This window comes from Mobula hypostoma, chromosome 2 (genome assembly GCF_963921235.1).
Source record: "Mobula hypostoma chromosome 2, sMobHyp1.1, whole genome shotgun sequence".
In the NCBI taxonomy this organism is placed as follows: domain Eukaryota; kingdom Metazoa; phylum Chordata; class Chondrichthyes; order Myliobatiformes; family Myliobatidae; genus Mobula; species Mobula hypostoma.
In genome coordinates this window covers 74,041,584-74,059,177 of record NC_086098.1, presented here as the reverse complement: position 1 = coordinate 74,059,177, position 17,594 = coordinate 74,041,584, and the positions used below count along the sequence as shown (strand labels likewise).

Here is a 17,594-nt window from a genome sequence, read left to right as displayed (position 1 = left end):
CATCAGGACTGGAAAAGGAATAAACAGTCGACATTTCAGACCGAGATCTTTCATCGAGACTGGAAAAGGAAGAAACAGTCGACATTTCAGACCAAGATCCTTCGTTAGGACTGGAAGAGAAGGGGGAAGAAGCCGGAATAAGAAGGTGGGGGAGGGGAGGAAGTACTCCAGTCTTGATGAAGAGTTTCAACCCAAAACATTTATTCCTCTCCATAGACGCTACCTGACCTGCCGAGTTCCTCAAGGTCAAGTGGCTTCTATGGATTTTCAGTATTTTATGTGTATTACTCTGGACTTCCAACTTTTGCATTTGTCATTTCAGAACCCTGCTCCGTTTCAGTTCCCTTGGAGGTGCAAGATTCTGATTATTTTCTGTGAAATGAAAGTAATAACTAAACCACTTCCTCACAGCCCTCTACCCCCAGTAAGGCAACAGGATTTTAATTAGCTTTTGGGGTGAACAAGTCTGATGATAACACAATTCAGAGATCAGAGCTGGTTTTGTGCCAAGTAACCACTAAACATGATGCAGTGCGACAAAAGCCAGAAACAAACAGTGGAACAGAAAGCATTATCACAACCACAGGATGCAAAGTATCCAATGGAAAACGCTAAAAATAAAATTCAATTGTACAAGTTTGTGCTTTAGTACATAAATATAGGCAAACTGACAGCATGCTGAATTTTTAATACAATTTGAACAATTAAGAATGCTTTCCAGAATGGAAATTCAGTTTTGCAATATTGTACTACAAACTAATATGGAAGTGTAATCGCAGCACTGAACAAACACCCTTCCCGGGGGCTACTGACTGTGATGGCGGATCAGAAATACTGATATCAGTGCGACAAAACTACAAAACAACAATCTACTGGTGTGAAACATTAAACAAAACTGCTGTGGAGAGCATTTTAACTGGTTGCATCACCATCTGGTATGGAGGGGCCACTGCAGAGGACTGGAAAAAGCTGCAGGAAGTTTTAAACTCAGCCAGCTCCACCATGGGCACTAGTCTCCCCAGTATTGAGGACATTTTCAAAAGTGATGCCTCAATCAGATGGCATCTGTCATTAAGGACCCTCATCACCCAGGACATGATTTCTTCTCATTGCTATGATCAAGGAGGTACAGGAGCCTGAAGACACACACTGTTTTAGGAGCGGCTTTTTACTTACTGCAGTCAGATTTCTGAATGGACAATGAACCCATATACACTACATCACTATCTATCTATCTACAGTATTTATTTATTTATACTCTCTTTTTGCACTTATTTTTATATATACAGTCTATATTTCTTTTTGTAATTTATAGTTTTTAAATTATTTATTGCAATGTACTGCTTCTACAAAACAACATATTTCACGACATATGCCAATGACTGCCAGATATTTGGAATGAGAAATGAGACACACTCCAGTTCACTGTTGTAAACCTCAAAGTTTGGCTTAACTTCACTTCCCCCAAGTTTAGGTAACTTTTAGAATTTCAGTGGGTTCTCTTTCAGCTAACAAGTTACTTAATCAGCAAGTTGAATTAGACACAGGTATTCAACAGACACTACATGGAAAGATTGGCAGAATGAGATTTTTGAAAATTTAATTTGATTTAGAGATGCAGTGTGGAACTGGCCCTTCTGGCCCAACATGCTGTACTGCCCAGCAACCCCCAATTTAATCCTAGCCTAATCACGGGACAATTTACAATGACCAATTAACCTACCAATGGGCATGTCTTTGGACTGTGGGAGGAAACCAGAGCACCACAAGAAAACCCATGCACACATGGAAAGGACATAAAACTTGCTTACAGAGGACAGCAGAACTGAACTCTGCACTCTGATACCTCGAGCGTATTTATGATACTTGAGGTATCACGAAGAAGTGTTCTAAGGTTGCATGACCTGGATTGGAATATTTTCAATTCACCGGTGTCTGTGAAAACCGAAATAATTCACTTTTTATTTCTATTAAAGTGTACCATTTTCACCAGCTTATTATTTTATGTCTGCCCACAAGAACACGAAAGAGAACGGGAAGCCAATTTGCATACTGTCCATTTTTAAACATGAAAGTTTCAAACTGCTTGTAAATAACTGTAAAATATATATAATCGTTTTGTGATAGTTTGTGCAAATGTAGTAAATATAACTGCTGTTAGCAAGAGGATCTGATCTCTCTCTGTTGATTAATTGTTAAATGTACGGATACGATCACTGTGTCTTAATGATTGTAATGTAACTTAATGTCAAAGCAAGTATACATTTTACTCTAACACTATAAGATAGAGGAGCAGAATTAGGCCATTTGGTCCATCGAGTCTGTTCCACCATTTGAGTTATTTTTCCCTCATGGTCAGAAGGAGTATTAGATAAGGAATGTATTTTTTAAATTTGCTTTACAAAAATTAATTAGCTGCTCCAAGCAGATTTAAATTTTTAACAACTCTTTTATAAACATATACATTTTAATAGTTTACTTGCAATATAATCCTTGCAACTGTTTGATTTACTCTTGACAACTGCATCAACTACATTTCAACTTCTTCCACCGATTGTAGGAGCCGCCTTCTTCGTTCTCAGGGTGTTATATTTTAGTTGGCAGATTCCTCTTGTTAGTTTAAAGGTGCCAGAAAATTTATTTAAAAATTGACCTGCAGTGCCTGAGTGGTCTGAATACACCCATCAGTAGGAAACCTGTTCTGTTGTCACAGAAGAAAGATGACCTTGGCAACATCAGCTCCAAGTTGAACTTCTCCAGGACAAAACTGGTGTTTTGAAATATCCAGTGGAGCTGCATTTAAATAACTGGCAACCAAGCTACTGAAATTCTCTAGCTTTTTAAAAATAGGAATACAGTGATTGAAAGGCAAATTCTGAGCTGAGGGAGACTTGAGCATTACCAAAACAAGCATTGCCAGATTGTCATCCTGACATGATGTGAGCACTGGTCAAAAATGGAAGATAACTTATGCCTTTCTCACATAATTTTACCAAATAAGTCCCCAACACTAACTTCACATGTTTAACAATGGGATCTGCCAGATCATGACAGTGGAACCCGTCTCATCTTGCCGTTGTTTGGACTTCTTGTTAAGTCGTTTATCTCCCTGACCACCAGAGATGACCAAAACAGAACTCATCTTTGTCTTCTTCAACCTCTCGCTGTCAACACGTTTACTTTTACTGGAGAGACTGGGGTTATTCACGAGCCCGTAGAGTGCAGTGTCCTCAGGTCCATGCTCCGGAGCGCCGGATTGGTGGGAGCAGCTCAGAGAAGCTGTGGATGAAGGTTGGCCGGTGTGATGAGCCGCTGAGTCTCCAAGCCAAACCCCTTGGTTCCCATTGGTCATGTTCAAGCCTTCTGCTGATGTCTCTTCACAAGCAGACCCATCTTCACTTTCCCCTTCCGGTGGCAAGGACAAGCTTGTGAGTGATGGGTTTCTGTTTGCTATGGTGGTGGTGGCTGTCGCTGTGGTGAGAAATCTGACCGGACCACAGTGTGCGTGGTAGGACACCATTCCCCGGCCTAGAGGAGGAGATGAAAGCACCAGGTGAGTCACCTTCCACCTACAGCACTCCAGCAACACAGAAACAATGTTTCTGAGTTTCAGATACCTGAACAGAACTGAATCAACACTTACTGAGGAAGGAGACTGAGTTCAATAATGATATTAACAGATTAAATTCAGATTAAGATTTATTTATCACATATACATTGAAACATACCGTGTAATGCATCATTTGTGTTAACACCCAGCACACCCAAGGATGTGCTGGGTGCAGACCACAAGCGTCACCACACAGCGTACCCCCAATCCTTGGCAGAGCAACACAGAACACAACAAAACAGAACCGGGAAACCAACAAAACACCAGCAGCAAAGCAAGCTCCCTCTCCGCTCTCCCACCCTCCCACCTATGAACATAGAGAAGAGGGAATAAATGGGTCACCTGTGGGAGGTAGCAGTGAATAGTGGGAGGAGAGGGAGAGGAGAGGGAGTGGGAGCAGAGAGAAAACATTTATGTTTCCGGGAACATGGGGGTGAGAGTGCTGCTGGGAATGAGGGAGTGAGAGTGCTGCTGGGAATGAGGGGGTGAGGGTATTGCTGGGAATGTGGGGACAGGGTGTTGCTGGGAATGTGGGGGTGTGGGAGTTGCTGGGAATGTGGGGGTGAGGGTGTTGCTGGGAATGTGGGGCTGAGGGTGTTGCTGGGAATGTGGGGGTGAGGGTGTTGCTGGGAATGTGGGGGCGAGGGTGTTGCTGGCACTATATGTAAAACCATAAGACCATAAGACATAGGAGCAGAATTAGGCCATCTGGCCCAACGAGTCTGTTAGGCCATTCAATCATGGCTGATCCTTTCTTCTATCTCTTCCTTAACCCCAGTTCCTGGCTTTCTCCTCATAATCTTTGATGCCATGTCCAATCAAGAATTTATCAATCTCTGCCTTTAATACTCCTAACGACCTGGCCTCCACATTTGCATGTGGCATCAAATTCCACAAATTCACCACCATTTGGCTAAAGAAATTTCTTGCATCTTTGTTTTGAAAGGGTGCCACTCTATCCTGAGTCTGTGCCCTCTTGTCCTGGACTCTCTCCCCCAATGGGAAACATCCTTTAAACATCTACTCTGTCTAAACCTTTCAATATTTTAAAGGTTTCAATGAGATCCCCTCTCAGCCTTCTGAATTCCAGCGAGTACAGACCCAGAGCCATCAAACGTTCCTCATATGATAACCCTTTCATTCCTGGAATCATCCATGTGAACCTCCTCTGAACCCTCCTCAATGCCAGAAGAACTGCCAGAAGAACCCTCAATGCCAGAAGGCCCAAAACTGTTCACAATACTCAAGATTCACATGGATGATTCCAGGAATGAAAGGGTTATCATTTGAGGAACGTTTGAACATTTAACTCACCAGTGCCTTATAAAGCATCAGCATCACATCCCTGCTCTTATATTCTAGACCTCTTGAAGTGAATACTAACATGGCATTTGCCTTCCTCACCACCGACTCAACCTGCAAATTAACCTTCAGAGTGTTTTGCACAACGACTCCTAAGTCCCTCTGCATCGCAAATCCTGGCTTTTCTCCCCATTTAGAAAAGTAGTCCACACATTTATTTCTACTACCAAAGTGCATGACCATGCATTATTGGAATTGCTGGGTATGTGGTGAGGATAAAATGTGATTAATGTTGGATATTCGTAGCTGGTAGTTGAAAATCAGCATGGACTCAGGCACTGATGGGCTTCTTTTCATGCTTTTTAATCCGATGTTTCTGATGTTAATCCATGCCATTTTCAATCTACGCACAGTTTACATTTATTACGGAAGCAGGTTTGTAACCCAGGATAGTCTCACCTGTAACTTTTGGGATTCCCTGCAGGCGGGGGACAGGCAAAGCTACAATGATACCCAGGTTAGTGCCAACCATCAGTAAACCATGACACACCAGCAGACTGGTGACGGTCGCTCGTTGTTGACCTAGGATTTCAAACAAAACAATGCAAGCATGTTAAATCCCATCAAAAAGATTGCTTCTGCCTTCCTCAGTTACAACTCTGCTTCAGACATACAATACCATCGGAAAGTAGCGACTCTTTGCATGCAGCTCAGAAGGGGATCATCAAATATTGCTGTATGAGACTACTACAGCTGAAATCTGCAGTCATAACCATGTGTACTTCAGAAAGAATAGTAAGAATTATTTAATTTAACACAGTATATACAGTGGCATGCAAAAGTTTGGGTACCCTGGTCAAAATTTCTGTTACTGAGAATAGCTAAGCAAGTAAAAGATGAACTGATTTCCAAAAGGCATAAAGTTAAAGATGACACATTTCTTTAATATTTTAAGCAAGAAAACTTTTTTATTTCTGTCTTTTACAGTTTCAAAATAACAAAAAGGAAAAGGGCCTGAAGCAAAAGTTTGGGCACCCTGCATGGCAGTACTTAGTAACACCCCCTTTGGCAAGTATCACAGCTTGTAAACGCTTTTTGTAGCCAGCTAGGAGTCTTTCAATTCTTGTTTGGGAGAATTTTCACCCATTCTTCCTTGCAAAAGGCTTCTAGTTCTGTGAGATTCTTGGGCCGTCTTGCATGCACTGCTCTTTTGAGGTCTATCCACAGATTTTCGATGATGTTTAGTTTGGGGGACTATGAGGGTCATGGCAAAACCTTCAGCTTGCGCCTCTTGAGGTAGTCCATTGTGGATTTTGAGGTGTGTTTAGGATCATTATACTGTTGTAGAAGCCATTCTCTTTTCACCTTCAGCTTTTTTACAGACGGTGTGATGTTTGCTTCCAGAATTTGCTGGTATTTAATTGAATTCATTCTTCCCTCTACCAGTAAATGTTCCCCGTGCCAGTGGCTGCAACACAAGCCCAAAGCATGATCGAACCACCCCCATGCTTAACAGTTGGAGAGGTGTTCTTTTCATGAAATTCTGCACCCTTTTTTCTCCAACCATACCTTTGCTTATTGCGGCCAAAAAGTTTTATTCAAAAGGTTCAAAGGAACATCTAAACAAGCCTGATGCATTTTGGAAACAAGTCCTGAGGACTGATGAAGTTAAAATAGAACTTCGGGCCCTTTTCCTTTTTTGTTATTTTGAAACTGTAAAAGATGGAAATAAAAAAAGGTTTCTTGCTTAAAATATTAAAGAAATGTGTCATCTTTAACCTTACGCTTTTTGGAAATCAGTTCATCTTTTACTCGCTTAGCTATTCACAGTAACAGAAATTTGGACCGGGGTGCCCAAACTTTTGCATGCCACTGTATATCTTATTGCAATTTATTGTTTTGAAAATGTATTCCACTTTTCCACCAATGCAAAAGAACAAATTTCACAAGCTACAGTACATCAGTGATTCTGATATTACTGGCTAGTAGGCTCCTTTGGCTCCATGCCAACAAGCATTTCTATCCAAGCCAGTCCCAATTACCCACATTCAGTCCATATCCCTCCTATCTAAGAGCCTTTTAAAGGTTATTATTCTACCTGCCTTAGTCACGTCCTCTGCCAGCTCATTCCATATACACACTAACCCTTTACTCCACGGAATGAAGTCTTAACTTGTCCAACCTCTTCATGTAACTCAGTCCCTCAAGTGTCAGTAATATCATTGTAGCTCTCCTCTGCACCACCATGCACTGACTTTTCTTTTGCGCTACTGCCTTATTTTGCAGTCATTATTTTACTTTTCACTTTGTATAATTTCTGTGTAATTTATGTTGTAAGACCCATAAGGGATAGGAGCACAATTAGCCCATTTGGCCCATCGAACCTGCTCTGCCATTCCATCATGTCTGCTTTATTATTCCTCTCAACTCCAATCTCATGCCTTCTCCCCATAAACTTTCATGCTGCAACAAATCAAGAACATATCAAACTCCACTTTAAACATACCCAGTGACTTGGTCTCCAATGAATTGCACACACATACTCTGTGGGTTGTCTATACCCATGTGACGGCGATGCTGCTGCAAACAAGTTTTCCCACTGTACCAGCACCTTACCACACAGGTGCACATGACAGTAAACACAACTAGACTTCAACACAAGGTCTTGGCTATTTCCCTGTATTGATGTACAAGGTCCTGTTGGAAGAGAAATTGTCAAAAGCTCCCAAATGCAGTGGTCACAACCAGCCACAGAGTGACTAGTGAAGAGACCAGAGACTGTAGATCCTGGAGACGGCTGAAGAACTCAGTGGGTTGATGCGGGGATTTGACCCAAAACATCCACAGTTCTTCTCCCCTCACAGATGCTATTGGACCTGCTGAGTTCCACCAGCAGAGTGTTGTTTCAGAATCCAACATCTGCCCCAGAACACAAGACCGTAAGACATAGGAGCAGAATTAGGCCATTCAGCCCATTATGTCTGCTCCACCATTCCATCATGTCTGATTTATTATCCCTTTCAACCCCATTCTTCTCCTGCTTTCTACCTGTCACCTTTGATGTCCTTACTAATCAACAACCTATCAACATTTGCTTTAAATATACTCATTAACTTGGGTTCCACATCCATCTGTGGCAATGAATTCCACAGATCCACCATCCACTGGCTAAATAAATTCCTCCTCATCTCAGTTCTAAAGGGATGTCCTTCTATTCTGAGACTATACCCTCTTGTTCTAGATGCTCCCACTATAGGAAACATCCTTTCCACATCCACTCTATCTAGGTCTTTCAAAATTCGGTAGTTTCGACAGGTTGTCCATGGGATGAAGCAGTCTATGAACTGGGGCCTTTTGCTGTTTCCTTCAATTCTGTCAGCCCCTCCAGCTTTAAATACATTTCCTCATGTAATCTGCCCAGCTTGAATAAGATTTTCTTTGAACCTTCAAAGGAAACAAAAGGTGAAGTTAAACTTGGTGGAGAAGCAGTGCTGGAGGACAAAATTAGTTCAACTCTACAGGAAGCTGCGCAAAGCAATGGATGTTTGCTAAGCAGGAAACATCTGTAAGCAAAGTGGCAACATTTCGCTCATCTGTGGTCCGGTGGGAGAATATGAAGCACATTTGAAAGAATTCATATCTTGAACAAAAGGATCAAGAATCAATTTGATTCGACACATACATTTACATGTATTAGGAATTTGTTGTGTGACATGCAAGAACATTCAACAATTAGAAAGAATTAAGAATTTTATAAAATAATGGTATAGATTATAGATATGGAATAAAATGTGCATAAATACATTTTATTCTATATGTGTACTCATATCAAAGTAAAGAACCACTGCTGTGTGATAATGAATACTGATGTGTAAATTGAACGGGTTTTGCCATCTTTCTTGAGAAAATGTTATAAACCAGACATGAAGTGTCACCAATGATGTAAGCACAATGGTCTTGATGAAGGGTCTCAGCAAGAAATGTTGACTCTTTATTCCTCTCCACAGATACTGCCTGATCTGCTGAGGTCCTCCAGCACTGTGCGTGTGTTGCTTTGGATTTCCAGCATCTGCAGGATCTCCTGTGTAATTTCTTCACAGTAGCAGTAACAGGATCGGTCCAAGTCAGCATGGATTTACGAAGGGGAAATCGTGCTTGACTAATCTTCTGGAATTTTTTGAGGATATAACTATGAAAATGGACAAGGGAGAGCCAGTGGATGTAGTGTACCTGGACTTTCAGAAAGCCTTTGATAAAGTCCCACATAGGGGATTAGTGGGCAAAATTAGGGCACATGGTATTGGAGGCAGAGTACTGACATGGATTGAAAATTGGCTGGCTGACAGAAAACAATGAGTAGCGATTAATGGGTCCCTTTCGGAATGGCAGGCGGTGACCAGTGGGGTACTGCAGGGTTCAGTGCTGGGACCGCAGCTGTTTCCAATATACATTAATGATTTAGATGAGGGAATTAAAAGTAACATTAGCAAACTTGCTGATGACACAAAGCTGGGTGGCAGTGTGAAATGTGTGAGGATGTTATGAGAATGCAGGGTGACTTGGACAGGCTGGGTGAGTGGGCAGATGCAGTTTAATGTGGATAAATGTGAGGTTATCCACTTTGGTGGTAAGAACAGGAAGGCAGATTATTATCTAAATGGAGTCAAGTTAGGAAAAGGGGAAGTACAATGAGATCTAGGTGTTCTTGTACATCAGTCACTGAAAGCAAGCATGCAAGTACAGCAGGCAGTGAAGAAAGCTAATGGCATGCTGGCCTTCATAACAAGGGAAATTGAGTACAAGAGCAAAGAGGTCCTTCTGCAGCTGTAAAGGGCCCTGGTGAGACCACACCTGGAGTACTGTGTGCAGTTTTGGTCTCCGAATTTGAGGAAGGACATTCTTGCTATTGAGGGAGTGCAGCGTAGGTTCAAAAGGTTAATTCCCGGGATGGCGGGACTGTCATATGTTGAAAGATTGGAGCAACTGAGCATGTATACTCTGGAATTTAGAAGGCTGAGAGGGGCTCTTATTGAAACATATAAGATTATTAAGAGATTGGACACGCTGCAGGCAGGAAGCATGTTCCCGCTGATGGGTGAGTCCAGAACCAGAGGCCACAGTTTAAGAATAAGGGATAGGGCATTTAGAACGGAGTTGAGGAAAAACTTTTTCACCCAGAGAGTGGTGGATATATGGAATGCTCTGCCCCAGAAGGCTGCGGAGGCCAAGCCTCTGGATGCTTTCAAGAAAGAGATGGATAGAGCTCTTAAAGATAGCAGAATCAAAGGTTATGGGGATAAGGCAGGAACTGGATACTGATTGTGGATGATCAGCCATGATCACAGTGAATGGTGGTGCTGGCTCAAAGGGCCGAATGGCCTACTCCTGCACCCATTGTCTATTGTCTATTAACTGCAGACAAAATCGGTGGTGGAAATCAATAGCCCAGAGGGGAGAACATAGTGCTTATTTCTGGTGCTTCAGTGCCCCCTCCAGATGCCAAGTTCCGGCCCTTTAGACAGGACATTTGCCTGCCTTGTTCCTTCTGTAATTGGTCATACCTCACCAGCCTGAGAAACTACAGTCCATGTTTACACACATGGCAGCCAGCTTTTCCTCATCACCATCCCCTGAAGGCCCAACATTCAGATGACAGTCCGTGCACCTTACAGTTCAGACATATCACTGAATCATCCAGTCCACTGGACTGGATCACAGAATTCACTAGATCACCATGCCCACCAGACTGGATCATCTACTCCACAAGGCTGGATTACCCTGCCTGCTGGACTGGATCTGGATCAGAATCAGATTTATTATTGCTGACCTGCTGCATGTTGTGAAATCTGCTGCATTGAGGCAGCAGTTACAGTGCAATACATAAAAATTACCACTACTAGATCACTCAAGATTCCTGGCCTTGGGATCTGCCCTTCCCAGTTTCTCAAATGTTATATTAGAGAGGTTACTCATTCTCAACACCGGAGCAGGGCCAATCACCCTGGAGCATGTAGGGAGGACACAAGGTAAAATGCCACAGGGTGTAGGAATCCACAAACTGCACTGACACGTCATATTCCCAGGAGGGTCCGTCTGTAGTCTGGGACGATCTGCCAGATGCCCAAATGGGTCCGCCTGTATCCCATAAAGATCTGCCTACTGCCCCAGACAGTCTGTCTGTAACCTGGGTGGGTTCACCTGTAGCCTGGGACCAAACTGCCGAAAGCCCAGGATGATCTGCCTATCACCTGGGACAATCTGTGTGTATCTGTAGACAATCTGCCTGTCATCCAGGACAACCTGCATGTATCTGGGGGCGATCAACCTATAACCTAGGATAATCTATCAATATTCCAGGATGATTTACCTATAGCCCTGGAAGACCTGCCTGTACCTAGGGAGAATCCATCTGTAGCCCAGTATGATCTGCCTGTATCTAGGGACAACCGTCTGTAGCGTGGGACAATCTGCCAGTAGCCTGGGGTGTCTGCCTGTAGCTGGAGTGTGTGTAGAGTCCTCTTGGACAAAGGACATGCCTTAGTGCTTCTGACCGAGATGGCTCACAACAGTGTGGAAGGCACATTGTGCAACAAGTTGCTGTGAGACAAGGAAGAAGGTGGGGCGGGGAGGGGTGGGGATGCAGGTGGAAGACAAGCAGGAGGACAAACAACAAACACTGTAAACCCCAAGGCATGGCGGAACACTGGCTCTGCAGCATGGAGGCATCCCACCGTAAAACAGACCGTGAGACCCGGAAATGGTGTGTGAAATAAGAGTAGCAGTAATAATTCCGACAGACAGATGTGGACAATGCATCAGTGTTCCAGTGGGGAGTCTTCAAATAACATCTGCCTGCCAATTGTTACATGCTCTCTGGTGATACTGGGAATGAGAAGCAAGGGCTACTGGCTTCTCCACACTGGATTGTGTGCACTGAAGGTGGCACTGTGTGGAAACAGCATCAGCAATGCTCCAATCAATCATGCCCCAAAGCACCCACTCAGTGTCCTGATCTGTTGACTGAGATGTGACTATATCACCTTCAAACAGAAAATGCAGGCTTTGAATAGGGTCAGCATGGTAGCGTAGTGGTTAGCACAACGCTTTACAGTACCAGTGACCCGTGTTCAATTCCAGGAGTTTGTATATTCTCCCCATGACCAAGCGGGTTTCCTCTGGGTGCTCCAGTTTCCTCCCACGGTCCAAAACATACTGGTTGATTGGTTAACTGGTCGTTGTAAGTTGTCCTGTGATTTGGCTAGGATTAAATTGGAGGATTGCTGGACAGCACGGTTCGGACAGCAGGAAGGGCTTATTCTGCATGGTATCTAATAAATAAATAAATAACTGGATCTACTTTCTGATAATGTGACAAGGGCCACTTTGAGGTATATTGATAACAGTGGAATAGAAATTGTCCTCGAGCCTTGTGTGTGTTTTTAGGCTTATGAAACCTCTGCCACACGTGGCCAAGTGGTTAAGGCATTGGGCTAGCGACCTGAAGGTTGTGAGTTCGAGCCCCAGCTGAGGCAACGTGTTGTGTCCTTGAGCAAGGCACTTAATCATACGTTGCTCTGCGACGACACTGGTGCCAAGCTGTATGGATCCTAATGCCCTTCCCATGGACAACATTGGTGTCGTGGAGAGGGGAGATTTGCAGCATAGGCAACTGCTGGTTTTCCATACAACCTTGCCCAGGCCTGCGCCCTGGAGAGTGAAGACTTTCCAGGCGCAGATCCATGGTCTTGCAAGGCTAATGGATATCTTTATTTTTTAACTTCCGCCCAATGGGAGAGGAGAGGAGAGAGAATGCCTGGGGTGGGTGTAGTCTTTGATTATGTCAGCTGCTTTACTGAGGCAGTGGAAAGTGCAGACAGAGTCCACGGAGGGGAGGCTGGTTTGTGTGATGTGCTGAGCCGTGTTCACAACTCTCATGTGGTTTGACAACTGATGTTTTTTGTCTGTTTGTAGAGAAAGAATCCAAAAATGAACCTGCAATGAAACAATGCTTGGCTAAAATAAGTGATTTAATATGAAGGACTTCCGTTGCTAAGAAAGAAGTTCAAGGTCTGATATTACAATGCATTGGCAAAGAAAACTGGAACTGTGTCATAAGATAGAATTATCTATCCTAATCACAGAGTGGTGAATGCACTGTATCTACAGAAGGATCCCCCTCCCAGGCACTGTTGTGGGAGTGTATTCAGCACAAGTTTGGCGGTGTTGCAGATAGTGTAGAAAATATCTGAAACTCACAGTAACATTTACCAAACTAAAACAATAAAATAGTCCCAATTTCTAATTATTGAGGAATTGTATGGATTTATCATTTACCTGGAATGAAGTTGTGAACAGGAGCTGCAATGTTGATGTCCTGCAGGTGTTGGAGTGTCTCTGTGTGAAACAAGCGGAGGGCTGATCCAGAGCTGAAGGCAATCCAAACCCCAACGCCCGCCACAGCCATGTGTGAGATCAGCATCCCTTCTTCCTGATGAGCCACAAACTGTTGCTGAAATGGAGAGACAGACAACAAATCGAGTCAACATCCAGGGTTCATATGTGTGCTTAAACAGCTAAGGGCTAGCAACTATGTGCAGCTTTATAACTCCTTTAAACAAAAAAAAAACAAGGACTGCCACAGTAATGTAGCGGTTAGCGCAACGCTATTACAGCTCAGGGCATTGGAGTTTGGAGTTCAATTCCAATGTGTTCCGCAAGGAGTCCATACATCCTCCCCGTGAGAGATGTGAGTTTTCCCCGGGTCCTCCCACAGTCCAAAGACGTCAGGTTAATTGGTCATTGTAAATTGTCCAGTGATTAGGCTAGGGTTAAATTGGGGATTGCTGGGCGGTGCACCTTGAAGGGCTGATAGGGATGATTCTGTGCTGTATCTCTTAATAAAATAAATAAATTAAATTAAAATACCAGCCAGAGATTTGACGAGAGAAACGGTGGCAAACACCTTGGGTCAACAGGTTCGACAACCGTTACTACCCTACAACCATAAACACTGGAGACTCTGCAGATCAGGGAAACCCAGACCAATACATACACAATAATGGAGGAACTCAGCAGGTCAGGCAACATCTATGGAAGGGAATAAACAGTTGTCGTTTCCTGCCAAGACTCTTCATCAGGACCCTTCAATAGGCTCCTGAACCTGCAACTCATGTTCTCAGTAGTATTTATTTATTTTTAAAAAAAATATTTGTACAATTTATTTTCTTTTGCACTTTGTTTTTTTGTCAGCTTTTGTTTGTATACAGTTTTTCATAAATTCTATTATATTTAATTATTCACCTGACATACAAGTACTTTGATAGCAACTTTAGTCAAACACATGATATTCCAAGGAGAATCTTGAAGGGGCATTAATCTCCTCTGGACTTTACAACCTTCTGACACCTGTGATCCTCTTTGACACCTGTTATCCTCTTTGATATGGCCTTGGGAGCACCTCAATTTTACCCTCTGTCACCCATGACTCTGCCTTCAACTACTGAACACCAGGAATTGGAAATTTTCCTAAACCTTCCCACCTCTCCTTCCTTTAAACATATCTTCCTGCCCCAGCGTGGTTCCTTTCAAACATCTTGGGATGCTTCTCTCCTCCAACCTGGCTGTCTGATAACTTGGCTGCAGCAGGAAATAAAACACTGGAATAGTTCAGAGTGCATCTAAGCAAAGGTGTGAAATCTTGGTTTAACTGCTTTCAACTTCCTTAACTATTTGCATGCAAGCTCAGTATTAATCTCCATAAGACCATAAGAGATAGGAACAGAATTAGGCCACTCAGCCCATTGTGCCTGCTATATCATGGCTGATCCAACTTTCCTCTCAGCCCCAATCTCCTGCCTTCTCCCTGTATCCCTTCATGCCCTACCAATCAAGAATCTATCAACCTCTGTCTTAAATATACATAAAGACTGCCTCCACAGTTGCCTGTCGCAAAGAATTCCACAGATTCACCATTCTCTGGCTAAAGAAATTTCTCCTCATCTCCGTTTTAAAAGAACACCCCTCTATTCTGAGGCTATGTCATCTGGTCTTAGACTCTCCCACTGTAGGAAATTAATATTTATGGAATGCTGCACAAGGACTCCCAATTCCCTTTGTGCCTCAGTTTTTTGTATTTTCTCTCCATTTAGAAAATAGTCAACCCTTCTATTTCTTCTACCAAAGTGCATGACCACACACTTCTGGACACTGCATTCCATCTACCACTTCTTTGCCCAAACTCCTAATCTGTCTAAGTCCTTCTGCAGCCTCTCTACTTCCTCAAAACTACCTGCCTCTCCACTTAACTTCATATCATCTTCAGCTTTGCAGCAAAGCCATCAATTTCATCATCCAAATCATTGAAATACAGCATAAAAAGAATTGGTCCCAAAACAGACCCCTGTGGAACACCACTATTCACTGAAGCCAACCAGAAAAAGGCTCCCTTTATTCCCGCTCTTTGTCTCCTGCCTATCAGCCACTGCTTTATCCATGCTAGGATCTTACCAGTAATACCATGGACTCATAGCTTGTTAAGTAGCCTCATGTGTGGCACCTTGTCAAAGGTCTTCTGAAGTTCCAAGTACACAACATCAAGCAATTCTTCTTTATCTCTCCTGCTTGTTATTTCTTCAAAGAATTCCAACAGATTTGTCTGGGTTTGTCCCTTGAGGAAACCATGCTGACACATTTTATCATGTGCCTCTCTCCCTTCTTTAAGAGTGGAGTGATATTTGCAATCTTCTGGTCTTCTGGAACCATTCCAGAATCTAGTGATTCTTGAAAGATCATTACTAATGCCTTCATGATCTCTTCAGCCACCTCTTTCAGAACCATAGGATGTACACCATCTGATTCTGGTGACTTAACTACCTTCAAACCTTTCAGTTTCCAAGAACCTTCTCTTTAGTGACGGTAATTTCACACACTTCATGACCCCTGACACCTGAAACTTCCACCATACTGCTTGTGTCTTCCACAGTGAAGACTGATGCAAAAAAACTTATTCAGTTCGTCCGCCATTTCCTTGTCCCCCATTACTACCTCTCCAGTATCATTGGATAGCGGTCCAATATCCATTCCCTCCACTCTTTCACACTTCATGTTTTTGAAGAAACTTTTGGTATCTTCTTCAATATTATTGGCTAGGTTACTTTTGTATTCCATCTTTACCTTCTTAATTACTTTTTTAATTGCCTTCTGTTGGTTTTTAAAATCTTGCCAATCCTTTAATTTCACGCTAGTTTTTACTCCATTATATGTGCTCTCTTTGGATTTTATGTTGGCTTTGACTTCTCTTGTTAGCCATGGTTGTGTCATCTTGCCTTTAGAATACTTCTTCCTCTTTGTGATGTATATATTCTATGCCTTCTGAATTGTTTACAGAAATTGCAGCCATTGAGCTTCTTCTCAAAGATCATATTATGATCACTTACCCTAAAGGTTCTTTTACCTTAAGCTCTCCAATCAATTCCGGTTCATTGCACAACACCCAATCCAGAGTAACTGATCCCCTAGTGGGCTCAACTATGAGCTGCTTTAAAAAGCTTTCTTACAGGCCTTCTAGAAATTCTCCCTCTTGGAATCTAGCACCAACATGATTTTCCCAATCTACCTGCATACTGAAATTTCCCATGACTATTGTAACATTGCCCTTTTGGCATGCATTTTCTGTCTCCCATCAGGGTTTTTTCACTCTTGCAGTTCCTTAGCTCTATCCACAATGATTCACCAGCTTCTGACCCTATGTCACCACTTTCTAATGATTTTATTTAATGAGCTTTTTGTTCCTCATGAGCTTGTAAAAAAGTGGAATAGAGACTGTGATATATCAGTCACATGTATTCATGATTTGGTTTGAGGCATTACCATGACTAATTCAAGCACTTCACTCAGCATTGCCAGAATAATGTTAAAGAACTCTGTCAAATCAAGCAGTTATCTCACATTTACCTCTGCAGGCTACATTGTGCTGGTGATAGTGATAAAATTATCCTAGCTGCAATATTACCCAGTTAATCGCAGACTACAGTTCACCAGCACAAGAAATTTTACAGAACGAAACAAGCAAAATGCTGGAAAAACTCAGCAAGTCAAGAGGGAAAAGAATAATCAACATTTTGGGCTAAAACCCTCCACGAGGACTGGAAAGGATGGTTGTAAAAACCAGAATAAGATGTTGAGAGGGGAAGGAGTACAAACTGGCAGGTTATGGGTGAGACCAGGTGAAGTGGAAGGGGATGGGTGGGGAGGGGTTGATGAAGTGGAAGGGTATGGGTGGGGAGGGGTTGATGAAGTGAGGAGCTGGGAAGTGATAGGTGGAAAGGTTAAAGGACTAAAGAAGGAACGTGATAGGAGAGAACAGTAGACTATTGGAGAAAGGGAAGGAGGAGGGGCACCAGAGGGTATGATGGGCAGGTGAGGAAAAGCAAACGGGTGAGAAGGGAACCAGAATGTGGAATGGAAAAAACAGAGAAGGGGAAGGGGGCAGAATTTACTGGAAGTTAGAGAAATCGATGTTCATCCATCTGGTTGGAGGCTCCCAGATGGAATATGATCCTGCTCACCAACATTGTTTCTGTCCTTAGCACTTATTTCAGGAAGCTGGTCAACCAAAACCTCTTGATGTGAACTGACTGGATGGTGGAATGCAGTAAACTGCTGAAATATCTTACAGTTAATA

General features: G+C 42.8%; 1 protein-coding gene across 9 annotated transcripts in view; it reads right to left on the bottom strand.

Annotated features, from left to right (window-relative positions):
* Positions 1-427: 427 nt before the first annotated feature.
* The window catches only part of arhgef10 (Rho guanine nucleotide exchange factor (GEF) 10), a 235,908-nt gene continuing 218,741 nt past the window's right edge, over positions 428-17,594 (bottom strand). For 2 of the 9 annotated variants that reach the window (XM_063038799.1, XM_063038804.1), the window contains exons 28-30: positions 13,247-13,421; positions 5,372-5,494; positions 429-3,528 (exon numbers count right to left, since the gene is read on the bottom strand). In XM_063038799.1, the coding sequence (XP_062894869.1) occupies positions 3,017-3,528; positions 5,372-5,494; positions 13,247-13,421 (810 nt within the window). In that variant the 3' untranslated portion in view covers positions 429-3,016. Of the gene's footprint in view, positions 3,529-5,371; positions 5,495-13,246; positions 13,422-17,594 lie in introns of all 9 variants that reach the window. The other 7 variants (XM_063038823.1, XM_063038819.1, XM_063038839.1 and 4 more) reach the window with 5 other exon arrangements.